This window comes from Ictidomys tridecemlineatus, chromosome 1 (assembly GCF_052094955.1).
Source record: "Ictidomys tridecemlineatus isolate mIctTri1 chromosome 1, mIctTri1.hap1, whole genome shotgun sequence".
Lineage (NCBI taxonomy): Eukaryota > Metazoa > Chordata > Mammalia > Rodentia > Sciuridae > Ictidomys > Ictidomys tridecemlineatus.
The window spans coordinates 322,981-337,943 of NC_135477.1; the positions used below are offsets into that span (position 1 = coordinate 322,981).

The 14,963-nt window shown below is 49.8% G+C and overlaps 1 protein-coding gene across 6 annotated transcripts; it reads right to left on the reverse strand.

Annotated features, from left to right (window-relative positions):
- Positions 1-117: 117 nt before the first annotated feature.
- Positions 118-14,958, reverse strand: Paox (polyamine oxidase). 6 transcript variants are annotated; one of them, XM_040272797.2, is made up of 8 exons: positions 14,421-14,953; positions 14,084-14,277; positions 7,422-7,908; positions 6,549-6,748; positions 4,410-4,662; positions 2,610-2,722; positions 1,731-1,888; positions 118-486 (listed from the first exon to the last, which is right to left on the reverse strand). In XM_040272797.2, the coding sequence occupies exons 1-8, from the start codon at positions 14,441-14,443 to the stop codon at positions 343-345; spliced, it is 1,572 nt and encodes a 523-aa protein (XP_040128731.2). In that variant the 5' UTR covers positions 14,444-14,953; the 3' UTR covers positions 118-342. The 6 variants fall into 6 exon arrangements, with proteins under 6 accessions (XP_040128731.2, XP_040128730.2, XP_077879800.1 ...); XM_040272796.2 differs by having other exon boundaries at positions 2,610-2,725; XM_040272798.2 differs by having other exon boundaries at positions 345-705; positions 2,610-2,725; positions 14,421-14,955.
- Positions 14,959-14,963: the final 5 nt, after the last annotated feature.

Genomic DNA, 14,963 nt, shown 5'->3' on the forward strand with positions numbered 1-14,963 from the left:
ACACACTAGGGGCCAAAGGATCTGAGACATGGCCCCAACCTGGCCTGCAGCACAGCAAGAACAAAGGTGGCAGTTTCTGCAGCCCCAGGTACAAGGACAACTCTAGACAAAAGGAGGTGGCATTAACTGCTTTATGTACATAGCATCCCCACTAGCAGTGGCATCCAGTGACTTCCAGATCAGTCCAAGCTCAATCCTGGCAGGTTCCAGTGACAGACATAAGAAATGATGTGATCTAGTTATCCAAAAAGGACTGTCAGTGAGGTCCTGGAATCTCAAGCCAGACCGAAAGAAGGCAAGTCCCAGCATCCCCCAAGGGAGCAACCCAGGTTGAAACCGAGCTCAGAGCCGGGGCCGGGGCTGCTGGGACTGCAGGTCCCACAGACCAATGAGGCGGTCAGCCTCCCTCCAGCCAGACAGCAGGGCCCCATGCGTTGTAGAGTAAAACGTCCGATGTGTGGCTTCCCCTGCAAACAGGATCTGGAGCTGCAGAAAAGGGTCAGGGTTGGATGCAATTGAGACAGCTGACACAGAAACAGAAAACAGAGCCCCATGCTCACTACTCACTCCCAAGACTGGCAGGAGACCTCATGCCTGGACTGTGCATGTATGAATAGCACCTGGAGAAACCAAGCTGTGAGGCAGTAAACAGTGACCTCACCAGAACTGCTGAGTCCCCCAGGAGGATGAGGAGAAACTCCAGAGCTAGGCAGACAGAGAAGTAGACAAAAGTTAGAGCCTATGAGCTGGGCAGAAGTTGACCAATAAGTGACTTGGCCAATAAACAAGCTGAAAAAAGATCATAAGATGACTGGAAAACTGAATGGTGAGTACTGGATGCTGCTCAAGAGTGTTTCTTTTTTAGTGTGGTAATAGTACAGCTACATATGTTTGCTGGGCTTTTTGTTGTGGTTATGGTTTTGTAGTGCTAGGATTAGAACCCAGGGCCTCGTGCACACCAGGCAAATGCTCTACACTGAGCTGCACCCGACCATACTTTTATTAAGAGTGTCCTTATTGTTTAGAGTTACACATAATATATGTGTGTATAACCATGCTCAGAAACCATGGGTCGGGAGGCTGCCGAGGACAGGGTAGGCCCCTGCAAGCTTCTGCCTACTTCTGTATACATTTGATGTTTTCCATAATTTTTTTATAGTTGTAGATGGACAGCATATCTCTATTTTATTTATTTTTATGTAGTGCTGAGGATTGAACCTAGTACCTCATAAATGCTAGGCAAGTGCTCTGCCACTGAGCTACAGCCCCAGCCCCTCCACAATTTTTTTTTTTTTAAAGTGATAATATAAACATGTGCTTTACAGAGAGAGTAAATTTAGAGATCAAGTCAGCTGAGGGGCTGAGGATGTAGCTAGGGGTAGAGACTTGCCTAGCGTGCATGGGACTATGAGTTTATCCCTGCACCACAAAAAAGAATAAAAAAAATTGTTTGGAAGAATAGTCTGGGTAGGGGATGAGTTGCCCATCAGCTACTTTTGTTTCACTTTGTTAGCCAGTATTGTAGAATTATGACTCTTGAAGCTATTTGCATATATAGTTTTGATATAACCAATGTACTTTTAAATTAACTTTTAATTTTGAAAAGAAAATGGCTGAGTCTGGAGGTCCAGCCCTACCCACCACTCACTCGTACTCCAGTGCCTCTGAGTCTTCACAGGGACTAGATCTGCAGTGGGATGCTGGTACCCCACCAGGGCCTGCCATCATACCTGGGTGCTGGAGTCATCCACAGGGAGAGGCTGGGCCAGCAGGTCTATGTCATCTCCAGTGCTGCCCACGGCCACGTAGCTGTAGGAACCCCGGGTGTATGGGGCACTGTGCCAGCAAGACCTCAGCACACTCTTAGGCGCAGGCAGCTGTGGGTTTCCTGAACCAGAGATGTAGCATGTCAACCTGGAGCCCTCAATCATGTGTCTGCAACTGGTATTCATTTTAAAGACTGAGGAATTTAAAGTGAAAGACACTGGCTAAGGAAAAACTGAGCCACCAAGTGCTTTCCTTCTTTCTTTTTCCTGGTGCTGGGGATGGAACCAGGGGTGCTTAATCTTCAGTCCTTTTCATTTTTTATTTTGAGACAGTCTTGCTAAGCAGCTGAGGCTGGCCTTGCTTGAACTTGCAATCCTCCTGCCACAGACTCTAGAGCTGCTGGGACTACAGAGCATGCACCACTGTGTCCAGCTTCAAGACTGTTCCTAAGAGGCTCTTCCCTTCTCAGCTGCTCTGCTGAATGCTGCAAACACAGCCAGGGCCAACAGGCAACACCACTGAGCCAAAGGCCCTGCTAACCAACTGACCCTTGGCTGCCTGAGCAACTTTTCTGAGCCTCAGCTTCTTCACCTGAAAGTCTCTGTTAAAGGACAAACAGCATTTATTTTGGTGGCAGATTTTAGAAAAAAAGAAGTAGTAAGTGTTTATAAAGGCATTTTAGCTCCTCCATGATAAGAATGTTATTGACTCCACCAGGAGGAGCAAGGGCTGTCCTGGAAATGCACAGAGCTGATTTAGTTCTCTGTTCTGAAATGTAAACTTCCTGCCTACAGATTACCCAACAGCACAAGGCAGTAAATCTGCTCTGGCGAGTTAAGCACCTGTCACTCTCCGGAGCACTTGGGTTAGAGAGAGAAGTACTTCTTCATCAGACAGAGTCTCCATAAACTCAGACTCCAAGCCAGCAATGAAGCCGCAGAGCACGTGCACAGACCTGCTGGAAAGAGACCATAGAAGAAACACAGCTAGACCAGCTCTGCTGTCCCTCTGCAAGGACCCACACTCTGTGGGCCCCACCACACCCACACAGTGTCCCAGAGCTTTCCAGGACAGCGCTCTAAGGGTCCGAACAACTGCATAACACCAAGATGATGTTTGCTGCTCCGGCCATCATTTGCAAACATGTGCACTGGCAGTGACGTGACTCGAGATGAGGGGCGCCGTGAGCATGGCCATACACATGTGCAGTAAACAGTGCTGACTATGCTGGCTTCACTCGGGGTCCTCACCAAGAGACTTTTCTGAGATTGGTGGTGACAGGGTTTCACGGGTGCTAGGCAAGCCTTCTACCATTGTGCCACGTGCCCGGCCCCAAACTTTTTCTTATTATATAACAAAATGTGTCAACATTTGGAAGATTGCAAGAACCAATATTTTCTGAATGACCAAAATCAGAGATAGGTGAAGGATCCATTCAAAGTGCCAGACAGACGAATGGACTTCAGTGGAACAAAGTGCAAAGTCCCTGGATATGGCCTCAGACTCCACGCCTGGCCCTCAAGAACCACCACATGTTGAGTGGTACAGCTGTCTGAAAGCTGTGTCTCACTACTCCCTCCTTCCAGCTGCAAGTCTGTGTAGCTCGGCCCTCTTCCTGTCCACCAAAACAAAACACTGCTGCAGGGTAAACCTGCAGCAACTCTGGGGCCAGACTCCAAGAGATCTGCAGACAAGCAAACTCCACCACCCTTCTCATCAAATTTGTTTGAGAAATATAGTTATTTTTAATTGTGAAATGCTACTAATGCTATGGAATAGGTTTATTACTGTCATCTTAAATAAGACATACCTTTAAATTTCTGAGTTTCAGTTTCTCACATGGTAAGTGCAGACATGATCCCCATAGATGAAAGCTCTTGAGATCCTCACCACTTTATAAAGGGATCCTGGCCACAAGTCTGAGAGCCACACATCACCTGCCACACTGGTTTCCAAACTCTTGAAAGTAAGTTTTCTCTTCAATGAGAGGGGATAGTGGAAGGGCTGCTCAGAGGCCACGCCTCCTGCTCCCATCTGGGTCCCTAGTCTTTCATGCTGGAAATAAGGTCCTTGAGTATAATATAAACTTCTCTTTGCCACAAGACCACAGAACACTGCCTGTTCTGTCTCACCCTAAAAGTATGAGCCCCACCCTCTGATCATGCCTGGTGCTACTTCCTGAATTAGCACCAGCTAAATATGTTATGCTGCTGGACCATGAAGTCAAGCCTTCCCCTATGGTGCTTGATCCATTACTTATAAGTATTCAGTAACTGCATCCCCTTCAAGTATCATCTCTCCCCAAAAATGAACAGACCCATAATTCAAATTTCTTCTGCATCAACAAGTCCCAGTTTCCTACAGAATCCCAGTAAGTGCAATGGAATCAAACATTCCTTCAATCCACCAGCACATGCTGGCCCTTTGAGACACTGATAACCTGTGTGCAGTTAACCTCCATCTGTCCCTGCAGGAGTCAGGCCCAGGATGTCAGTAGTCAGCCCCTTGAAGGCTCATGGCCCCCCACCCACCCATTAAGCCCTCAGAAATGGCTGGCAGTGAGCCCCACGTGTTGTTTTCTCAAGCAGACAGACCTAGTGAATGGGCCAGCCTCCCTCAGAGCCCTTAGGACACAGACATACCCGAAGGGTGGCAGGACCAAGAAGCCAATGAGCTTCTTGAACCAAGCATCCTGCATTGAGGGAGCTGTGTCCTGAAGGGGTGATGTGTCCTCCCATACCACCTGGATGAGCTGGCAGTCGGGCTCCCAGAAGGGCTCCTCAAACTCCAGGAAGATTTTGTTGTTGGTCCCAAAGCCTATTTTCCTGATTGCTTCTGCTTTCTCAGCAGGCAGTGGAGGATCAAAGAAGGTATTCTGTTGTTCTTTGAGAAAACCTGGAATTCAGAATTAGACATGATTCACACCACATAGTTCTGAAACTAGAATTTGTGCCAACAAGATCCCAGCCTGAATGACAGTGAGGCATCTAAACATGCCACATGTTCATTCAGGACCCTGGGGACACAGAGATGAGGCTGGCCCTGCCCACTGGGACTCTAAAGGAATACTACAGGCCCAGTGGCCACCACTGGTCATGTGGAGCACTTTGCATGAGGGAACCCACACACTGCTTTGCAGGAAAGCTCATTCCTGAGCCTTCTGTCTCTCCACTCTACAAGCCATGTGGCTTGAGATCAGTTAAACATATAGGCCCATACCACATCAGAAGCTATATAAAAATTAGTCTGCATGGCAAAAAAAAAAAAAAAAAAGTCCAGAGACAGACAAGAGGATGAACAACAAACAACAGCACAGTCAAATGAGGTGATGGAACATATGCAGCACGTGACGGCAAGCCAATTTCCCAAAGTCAGCGAGGAAAGGAGGAACAACCAGCAGCAAACAGCAAGGTCATCAACAGGCAGTGAACAGCAAGGTCATCAACAGGCAGTGAATGGGGACAGGGCTCCCTTGCGTGGTCATGGGGACACAGGTGGGGTCACCCTGTCCAGATCTTCAGCCAGCAGCTCCCAGCTGGAATCTACTTTCAGACCAGCCACTCAGTCTCCAATGCACACAGACACTGGTGACATAGGCGTGAGGACCACTGCACGTCCATCACTATGATTAACTACCATGTGGTTAAAAGCAGACATAAGCCTGGAGCACTGTCTTGTGAACAATGTGGGCACAAGGGTCAGGTCAATCTACTGACCACATACCCAGGGTTCAGCCCTAGCAGCTTGGTTAGCATGATGTACATGAATTAAGCCATTGGTGTTCAACAAAAAGGACTCATAACAGATCCATACATGCTGATTTGGAGACATAGAAAGCTCTGTTAAAAACAAAGGAAGCTGTGGCTAGGGTTATGGCTCAGTGGTAGAGCACTTGCCTAGCATTTGTGAGACACTGAATTTGATACTCAGCACCACATATAAATAAATAAATAATAAAAGTACATCAACAACTAAAAAAATATTTTTTTTAAAAAAAGGGAAGCAGAGCAGATGTTAACATTCCCAGTATGATTCCACTTGTGAGAATAGCACAATCTTGTCCATCCCGGACTCATAGCATGGCAGCTGCAGTCACCGCAGGGCTTTCTCACATCCTCGACCAAACCTAGACTCCCAAGTCAGCTCTGGCACTTGCCATGACTTGGGCAATCAAGTGACTGCTCTCATCACCCACGTGTTCAAAGCTGTCCAACAGCAGGGAGTGGCAGACACTTCCTGAAGCTGCACTAAAGGAATAAAAGACCCAACAGAAACACAGATCCATGGGTTTGACACACACACAAAGCCCAAGTCCAGTCCACAGCAATTACGCTGGCCACTCACCTTCAGCCAGCCCCACTGCTATCAAATAGCCAAACAACTCTGGCTCACACACTTAGGTGTAAAGTACCAGATCTGGAATTGGGCAGATTGGACAGATCCTTGGGCCCAAGGATCCCCACAGGACCTAATCTGCAGATCAGATTCTTCCTGCCCTTTCCTCCCCAAGAAAGCGAAACTTCACAACGCAGTTCCAGCCTTTCCAATTCCCCCCCTTCCGGCCCACCAAACAAGCAGAGCATACTTTTCTTGCATTTTCTTACTGTGAAACCCTTAACCCAAGGCAGGCAATTGCTACAAACATGAGAGTGGTTCCTTCCGTCTATCCAAACATTATCAGAGTAAGAATGGGAGCCCACAGCCCAGCAAACATCCCAGAGCCTATTCAGCCTGAGGCCATTGTACCAGGGAGGGGTATTGGGACTGAAAGTGGACTCTACCTAAGGGAACGGTGACAATGACGTGATGTGCTGGAAGGCGACTGCCATCCTCACACTCCACCAACACAGGAAAGGTCTCCCCAGGAAATGTGCCCTCCCGGAAGGAGCCGTTCCAGTGAATAGTCTTCACAGGCCTGTTGAAAATCATCACGTCCTTCGGCAAGGAGGCCATGATGCAGTTGGTAAGTTCCTGGTAGCCCCTAGGAGAGATAGATGTCGGAATTGCTTAAGAGAACCATAAGTCTGATGGAAATAAGTCCTCCAAGCTCCCACAGATGTCAAACGGAGCACCACTCCCAGCCAGGCATGGGGAGGTAGGTGCAGAGTCTGCCCAGAAGTGGGGAGCAGCTCCTGTGGTTTTCCTGTCAGCCACAGGAATGTTAACAGCACCTTCCTGAGATAATGGACACAAAGCTGTCCAGGTAAGCATGGAGAACCAGGGCTCCCTCCTAACCACCCATTTCTTGAGTTACAAATGCCCATCTCCTGGGCAGAAGCCTCAGGGCTGACTTCTGAGAGTCCAGTGGATCAGCCCTGCAAAGCCACCCTGTCACAGGGGAGAGGCCTGCCTGGCACTCTGTAGCTGAAGCCCCTCTGGTAGCACTTTGTACTTAAGAGGCCTCAGGGACAGGAGAGAGAAGGCATTCCAACATATCTTTCCTCTCCCAGTTGTGCTTTTGAAAAATAACTCTCTTTTGCTTAAGTAAACAAAGCTAGGAAAAATAGTGACTGGTTTTTCTGAATGGGAAGGGCAAATGTCTCTAGTCTTCCCCCACCTCCTCTGCCTCTCAAAGTCAGAGAACAGAGTCCAGCCAGCCCCTTGGCCCTGGGGTGTACAGAGGGCTTTCTGGGGAGGCAGGGCCACATCCATACCCAGAGAAGGTGCAATCCAGCCCTGGCAGCACGGTGTACTCTCCAAAGGGCGCAAGGGCCACCAGGTCCATGCTATGGGTGCCACTCAAGCAGCACTCCACGTGGAAGAAGGTGTTCAGGATGGCCAACTTGAGCTTCCTGGTCTCCTCATTCTCTGTCCAGCCGGTTACCTGCTGGCTGATCTCCTTCTTGAGGTACTCCCCAACGCTGGGCACTGGGGTCTCAGTTGCATGAAGGAACTCCCGGGTCTGGTCTATCAGCCCGTAAAAAAGACTGGCCATCTCTGCCACCAGCTCAAGGCTCACACGTGCCCCGGAGCTAGTACAGCACACAGAAGGCAGGCCCACATGCCCACCTGTCTCCACCAGCTGGTTCTCCTTGGACAACTCCTTCTCCCCTAGGAGACCATACTCAGCAGCCAGCTGGAAGACAGGGTTGCCCTGGGAGGGCCCATGGATCCAGTGTGCACCCACCTCCACCACGCCACCTGGGGGCAGAGGAAATGCCATTTGGAGGTCCCCTCTTCAGAAAGGTCACCCCAGCCCTCCCCTTCCCAAGCATGCTCCGAAGACCAACTTGAAGGGCCACTCTTCCCATGACAGCCATCGATTTTGTCCTCGAGGGCCAGGTAGTTCCCATTGGCAGGACTCGGACAGACCTGGCTTAAGGGGGTCGCCCAGGAGAGGTGCTGGCCTGCACCTGCCTCCGCAGGGCACTTACAGGAAAGACTTGGAGGGGAAGAGAGGGTGCCTGGACCGACCCTGGGTGGAGCGGCACGGGGCAGGGCCCTAGGCTGCCTTCCCCGGGCCAGACGCCTCCTGACTAGCTTTGGGGCCGGTTTCGCGCCCAGAGAGCTTGGGCTGTGTGGGTGAGGCTGCCGGCCTGACGCCCTGGTGCCCGGTGAAGTGGACGGGGCTCCGGGGCGGGGATCAGGAAGGGGTTCCGCGAAAGGGTCCGAGGCGGTTACCGAAGCGGCGTTCCGAGCGGATGCGGCCCCCGGCGCAGGCCGTGGCTTCCAGGACCCGCAGATGCTGGGCGGCCGGGTGGCGGCAGAGCCTCTGCGCCGCTCCGAGCCCCGCGATGCCGCCGCCCACCACCAGCACCCGCCGGCCGCCCGAGGCCTCCGCGCCATCGCCGCCTGACGCCATGGCTCGTGCTCGCGTCCGGCCGCGGGACCCGAGGCCGGGGGCCGGGTTTGGTGAGAAGGGGGCGGGGCCTGAGGACGGGGCGGGGCCCGGTGAGCAGGAGGCGGCCGAGGGCGGGGCCTGAGGACGGGGCGGGGCCTAATGAGGCGGAGCCGGAGGGCTGGGGCCCCGCGGGGAGCGAAGGAGGGGGTGAGTGGGGCCGGGACAGAGGTGAGCGGGTGGAGAGCGCACAGAGTGACCCTAGCCTCTCCTGCCTCCGCTAGCCGCCGAGTTACGCCTGCCACCCTAGAGAAGTGGACACTAGGGGCGCCTTTCTGCTGGCCAGTTTCGGCGGCGCACCTGGGTGGGTCATTGGGCGCCTGGAGCTGGGGGCAGGAGAACGGGGGTTTGGAGTGTGACCCCCAGCTGCCGGGAGGTGTGGGCGGTGTCGGCAGCTCACCAGTGTCCAGCCGGATAAGCACTTCCTGGTTCAACTAAGTAGCCAGCGCAGTCACCCAGGGCCCCCTTCACAGGCACCGTGGAGTCAGTTTAGGAATCCAAGAACGGGTCTGTGGGTGCTTGGAGTGAGGCTGAGAGGTCTCCCCTGGAAGCCGTGAGACAGCCCGGGCAGGGACGGTGTATGTGTGTGTGTGCGCGCGCTTTCTTGTTTACCTGGGTTACCTCCTGATAATCCCATTGAAAACTGAAAACATCGCAAGCCTAAAATGCATTTAATTCCTTCAACTAGGAACTTCATAGCTTAGCTGCGCAGTATGCTACAGCATTGGCTGTTTATCCCCTGCATCATGGCTCTCAGAGAGCAAGATAGTCCTACATTCTCCTAGCCGAAGAAAACATCAGAATTCAAAATTCAGCTTCTACTGTTGCTTTTACACCATTGTAAAGTCTAAAGACGATAAGTCAAACCACACTAAGTAAGGGTCCTCTATAAGTCACATGTCTGTGCACAGACAGGATGTGATAAAGGTTAAGTGCAAAGTTCAACATTGTCTCTCCTCTCCTCCTGGGCTTCTCTCCAAGGAAGTTGACTGCGTATTCAGCCAAGGTCCCAATTCAATTGGGTAGTTCTCCACTGCATTGCAGTCCAAGGAGCTGGACAAGGAGCTGGAGGCCTTGAACTTCCCTGAACACCCAGGGGCACCAAGTTTCAGCCATACACAGGGCCTAGGAAGAAACACCCCCCACCCCTCCAGTCATCTGTAGCTGCCTGTTTCTCTGGGGTGAGGACAGCCAGGGACCCAGGCCATTCCAGGCTGGGGTTTGCCCTCTCCTCCTATTGCTTCTCTGGCATTCTGGGAAACTACATGCTCCACCTCCAGCACAGGTGTCCAGACAGTGGTAGACTTTGTTACAGTGCAGCTGACCCTTGAACAATGGAAGTTTGTGCTTGGAGGGTCCTGTATTTGGATATATTCTCTCTCTCTCTCTCTCTCTCTCTCTCTCTCTCTCTCTCTCTCTCTCATTATTTTTTTCTAATTTTTCAAGAGTTAACACAATTTGAAAAAACTCATAGAGATAAACGTTATAGCCTAGAAATACCAAGAAGAAGAAGAAAAATGTAGGCATAAAATAAAGGCACAAAGTATATATAGACAAGTGCCTATTATATCATTTACTAACATAACCATACACAAATCTATTTCTAAAAAAATTAAAAATTGTCAAAACTCACACAAATACACGTCAAGTATGGAACCATTTGCAATTCAAAGAAATGTAAACAGAAATGCAGAGGTAAATCTTAACTACATGAAAGGGACTGTCTTGTCTACTGCACTGCAGTTAACAATTTCACAGCAACCTTGTTGCTTTTGGATGCAGATATTCAAGGTCTCTACTGAGCAGTTTGTCTCTGGTAAATTTCCTATACCAGTAAAAAGCCATCTCCAGTATGCTTCTTGTATGCTTTCATCATATATAATATATACAATATATAATATGGGTTAATTGGCTGCAATGTTATCTCGTAAGTTTTCCATCAGAAGCAGATTATTATTAGTTCAGTTTGAGGAAGTCAAAAGTTACATGTGGATTTTTGACTATGAGATGGGTCAGGCCCCTACCAATTCCCTTGTTCAAAGGTCAGTGTTTTCCATTGCCCCCTCACTCCCAGCCCACCTCCCCTCCTCTCTACCCTATGACTTGGGGCAGGGCCAAAGCTTGCTCCCAACCCCTGAAGCCTCTGCAGTCCTACAGGGACTTGGAATGAACTGAAGGGTTTGCACATAGATGGCAGGGAGGAAGAGGACCTAGGATGGGTATAGGGCTGATTTTTTTTTCAATATTTTTAGTTGCACAATATCTTTATTTTATTTTTGTTTGTGGTGCTGAGAATTGAACCCAGTGCTTCAAATGTGCTAGGCAAGTGCTCTATCACTGAGCCACAACCCCAACCCCTGGGACTGACTTGGGAGTTAAACTTGGAAGTTCAACTACTTAATGAACCAATGATATTTGCAGTGGTAACAGTGTGTACTGTTCACCAGATTCACCCCAGTGCCAGGATGTGCCAGAGACTCTCTTAAAAGTAGCTAAGATTCTACAGTAGCCCTGGGACAGGTCCCAGGTCAGCAAAGTGGCCTCCCTCTACCACGAGGCCTGCGCAGTGGTTTCATTAATGAGGTTCTAGGCATAAAATTAGTTAGAAGAGATCGAAATAAAAACACAGAATCAATTACCTTATTTCTATTGCTAGGTCCGAGAGGGCTCCCCTCTGGTTCCCTCCTCCAACCGCCCAGCAGGGCAGCAGGGATTACTCAGGGCTAGCAGGAGAGAGAGAGCAAGCACGCTGGGGATCAGCCTTTTATTGGGGAACAAGAGATTCAGGGGAGAATTCCATCCATCGAAGGTTGGGGGGGGCTGCACTCCAAGGTCAGGGTCAGTGATTGGGTCCCCGGGGTCAGTGGTCAGGCACACCCCCACACAGATGGGCTCTCTCATCAGGAAAGGGCCGGGAAAAACTTCGACTTTTGCCAAAGTGCCTCAGACCCTTAACAGGAGCCACCCAATCACGTGTTAGAATGGCTTCCCACACTCCCAACTGCAGGTACAGACATACCCCACACACCCCTTTTAAGACAAATCCTTGCTTTACTTGGGGAAGACTGACAAGGAGAGAGCCAATGGCCACTAGAAGCAGAAGACAAGCTGGGCTGGTGACACACATCTATAACGGAAGCTACTCCAAAGGCTGAGGCAAGAAGATTGCAAGTGCAAGGCCAGCCTGGGCAATTTAACATAAAAAGAGCAAAAACATAAAAAGTGCTGAGGATACGGCTGAGTGGTATGGCACTTGCCTAGCACATGTGAGTCCCTGGGTTTAATCCGTAGTACTGAAAGAAGGAGGAGAAGAAGACTGATTGGGGTATGACCACTGTAGCTCTAGTGTCACTTGTTTCTCCTAGGTAGGGTTGATCTCCCTAACCCAATGCTGCCTGAAGCAAAGCACTAGCTCTACCTCCCTCCACACACAGGTTGTCTGCAGGCTTGAGCTGGGAGCTGAAGATCCAGCTGAGCTGAAACCCAATGGTCTCATGTGTTGCTATGGTTCAGAACACCCAGTGCCCAACCTCTGTCCTGAGCAGATTAAAATCCAAATTAGCAAAAGCCTTAGGTCGCATGCATATGCCCAAAGTGAGGGCTGATTCCTTAACTGACTTTCTGAAATTGAGCTGCTAGTTAGGCAGCATGGCCCAGCTCCCCACCCTCTGTATGGACACTGTGTGTGCCATGTTGGACTTCTGTGTGTCCTACACTAGTGTTGGTCTCATGGCTCCAGGCAGATGGCCACATCAGATCTTTGGCCCACCCTGGGGTCTGTGGTAGTGCTTCATGGCTGCTGCCATGTTTTCAGGTTGCAAAGTCCTTGTCCCATTCTATAATGCCTGTCTCATGTTTCCAGCTTTCTGGACTCTATCCAGTCTGCCACTGGCCAGCCTTTGTTGGAAGCCAATCAGTAATGGGCAGTAGTCAAAGTATAAGTGATGCTCAGTCCCCTGGTGCCTCGCATCACCTCCCCTTGAAGCAGCCCCTCAATGTCAGATCAGCAAATTTATACCTCTCAGCCCAGTCCATCATCCTGGCCAGCCCTTCTCTAGTTAAAGATCAGAATGATAAAGGATCTCAACCTCCCCACCAAAAGCCTAGATTCTGCCCTGACCACCCCTGGTCTTGGGGCCAGCCTCCTGGCATACCCTCCTAGTAAGAATCCAGCCATGAATGACCTGAAGTGTTCAAATTTATTTCTGGCTCAATCGCTAGACTCCTCTGTCAATCATGAAGCTGCAGCATGAAGACAAGGACCACTTGCCTGGGAACACTTTTGGTTAACCCCACAGCATCCTAAGGGTAGAAACCCCCTGTCCCACTTACACACACCCCACAGCTAGGCTGGAGATCTGATGGGGTGAGGGTGATAGGAGAAAGGGCACCTGGCCTGGAACAGGTGCCCTTATGGCTATGGAGAGGACACCAACTCCAATGCAGGGGATGAGACCACCATGGACCCCAAGAAGTGCAGGGTGGGGATGATCAATGTTCTTCTTATCCTCTAGACACTGTGACCTGCACCTTGGTCATTCACCCAGCCCCACATCCTCTGAAATAGAAAACTCACCAATCTGCATCTTGCTGGTCTAGGCCACCAGCTCTAGCACACAAGGTCACCTTGTGTCAACCAATGGGGACAAAGTCATGTGCTTCTCCTGACACTGAGGGCCTTGGTGATGCCTTCACGGGTGACACTACCCAGACGGCTTAACCAAATCAGGTTTGTTTCATTAAAAAAAAAATAGTTTTATGGACATAGAATTCATGTGCCATATTCTTTGCCCATTCAAGTGTACAGTTCAATAATTTTCAGTGTGGAGCTGTGCAGCTCTGACCATGATCAAGTTTACAATGTCCCCATCACCATAAAAGAGAATACTCCCATCTTTAGCAGTCACTCCCATGGCCTACTCCCACCAGCCCCTTGCAACAACTGATCACTTCCTGTATGCTTTGTTTGTTCTGGATGTTTCACATAAGCAGGATCATACATCAGGTCTTCCTGTCTGGCTTCTTTTACTGACATGCTTTCAAGATCCACCCACATTGTGGTGTGTATTAGTACGTCATTCCTTTTTATCCCCAGTATTCCAGGGTATATTTGTGGGGGCAGGGGATCCAACACAGGGTCTTGTGGATACTGGACAAGTATTCTATGATTCAACTGCACCCTTGCCCCCAGGGTATCTTCTAGTATATTTTAATGTGTCAATTGTACAAAACATTCATGAATTGGTGGGCATTTGAATTGTTCCACTTTTTGGCCATTATGAGTAGTGCAGCTGTGAATGTTCACTTATATACTCTCATGTGGCCATGTCTTCACTCCTCTTATGCTTGTACCTGGGGTTGGGTTTGCTATTTAACCTTTTTTTCTTTTTTGCGGGGGGGGGGGGGGGGAGTACCAGCCTTATTTTTTTGTGTGTTTTATTTAGAGACAAGGTCTCACTAAGTTGTTTAGCACCTCACCATTGCTGAGGCTGGTTTTGAACTTGTGATTCTCCTGTCTCAGCTTCTGCTGGGATACAGGCATGCGCCACCACGTGGGACTGCTGTTTAATACCATTAAATGCTTTCCAAAGTGGCTGTGCTTGGCACTGGGGGTGTGGCTCAGTGGTTGAGGCCTGCCTGGCTTCTGCAAGGCCTGGGCTCCATTCCCACCACTGCAAAAAGAGGAGCAAAGTGAGTGCACCCTCCCACTCGCCAGTGGAGGGCTCTGTCTTCTGCCTGTCCTCCCTCTCCCGCATTGTCGTCTCTTGATTATGGCCAGCCCAATGGATGTGAAAGCACTGGGCTTGTCCCATACCTGAGACAAATGATGGTGAGCATCTTTCCGTGGGCTTTTCAGACACGTTTGTGTCTTTATGGGGGAAATATCTGTTCAGTACTTTGCCCGTTTTATTGGCTGTTCTTTCGTTACTGGGTTTGAGAGCTCATTACACATTCGAGACACAAGACTTTCACCCGGTATAAAACTCGTAAAATGTTTCTCTCATTCTGTGAAAGTCTTTCACTATCTTACCTTTTGAAACAAAAAAGGTTTTAGCTTTACTTAAATCCAATTTATATTTCCCTTTTACTGTTTGGGCTCTTGTCCCTAAATTCCCTTTCAAGGACGGCAGCCTGCCCTCGACAGCAGCCCTGGGTTGAGTCACTTCATTCTGGGTCTGTCACACGGCTCGACCTTAGTAAAAGGAGGTGGATGAGGGTTAACATGAAGATCTGAAGTTTCACCTCAGAAGATTCAGAGTTGTTTAACTTTTAAGTTCATTTCACGATAGTTGAGTAGGATTGTTTTCTTGGAGACACCAGCCTTGCTTTTCTGAAGTGGTGTGAAGGCGCTGTTCTC

Coding starts and splice junctions, on each gene's coding strand:
- Paox (XM_040272796.2), bottom strand. CDS start 14,443: ATGCTCACCATCATTTGTCTCAG. Junction 7,909..14,083: donor CAAAACCAGCCTCAGCAATG/GTGAGGTGCTAA, acceptor CTCTGCCCCCAG/GTGGCGTGGTGGAGGTGGGT. Junction 4,663..6,548: donor CATTGTCACCGTTCCCTTAG/GTAGAGTCCACT, acceptor TCTGAATTCCAG/GTTTTCTCAAAGAACAACAG.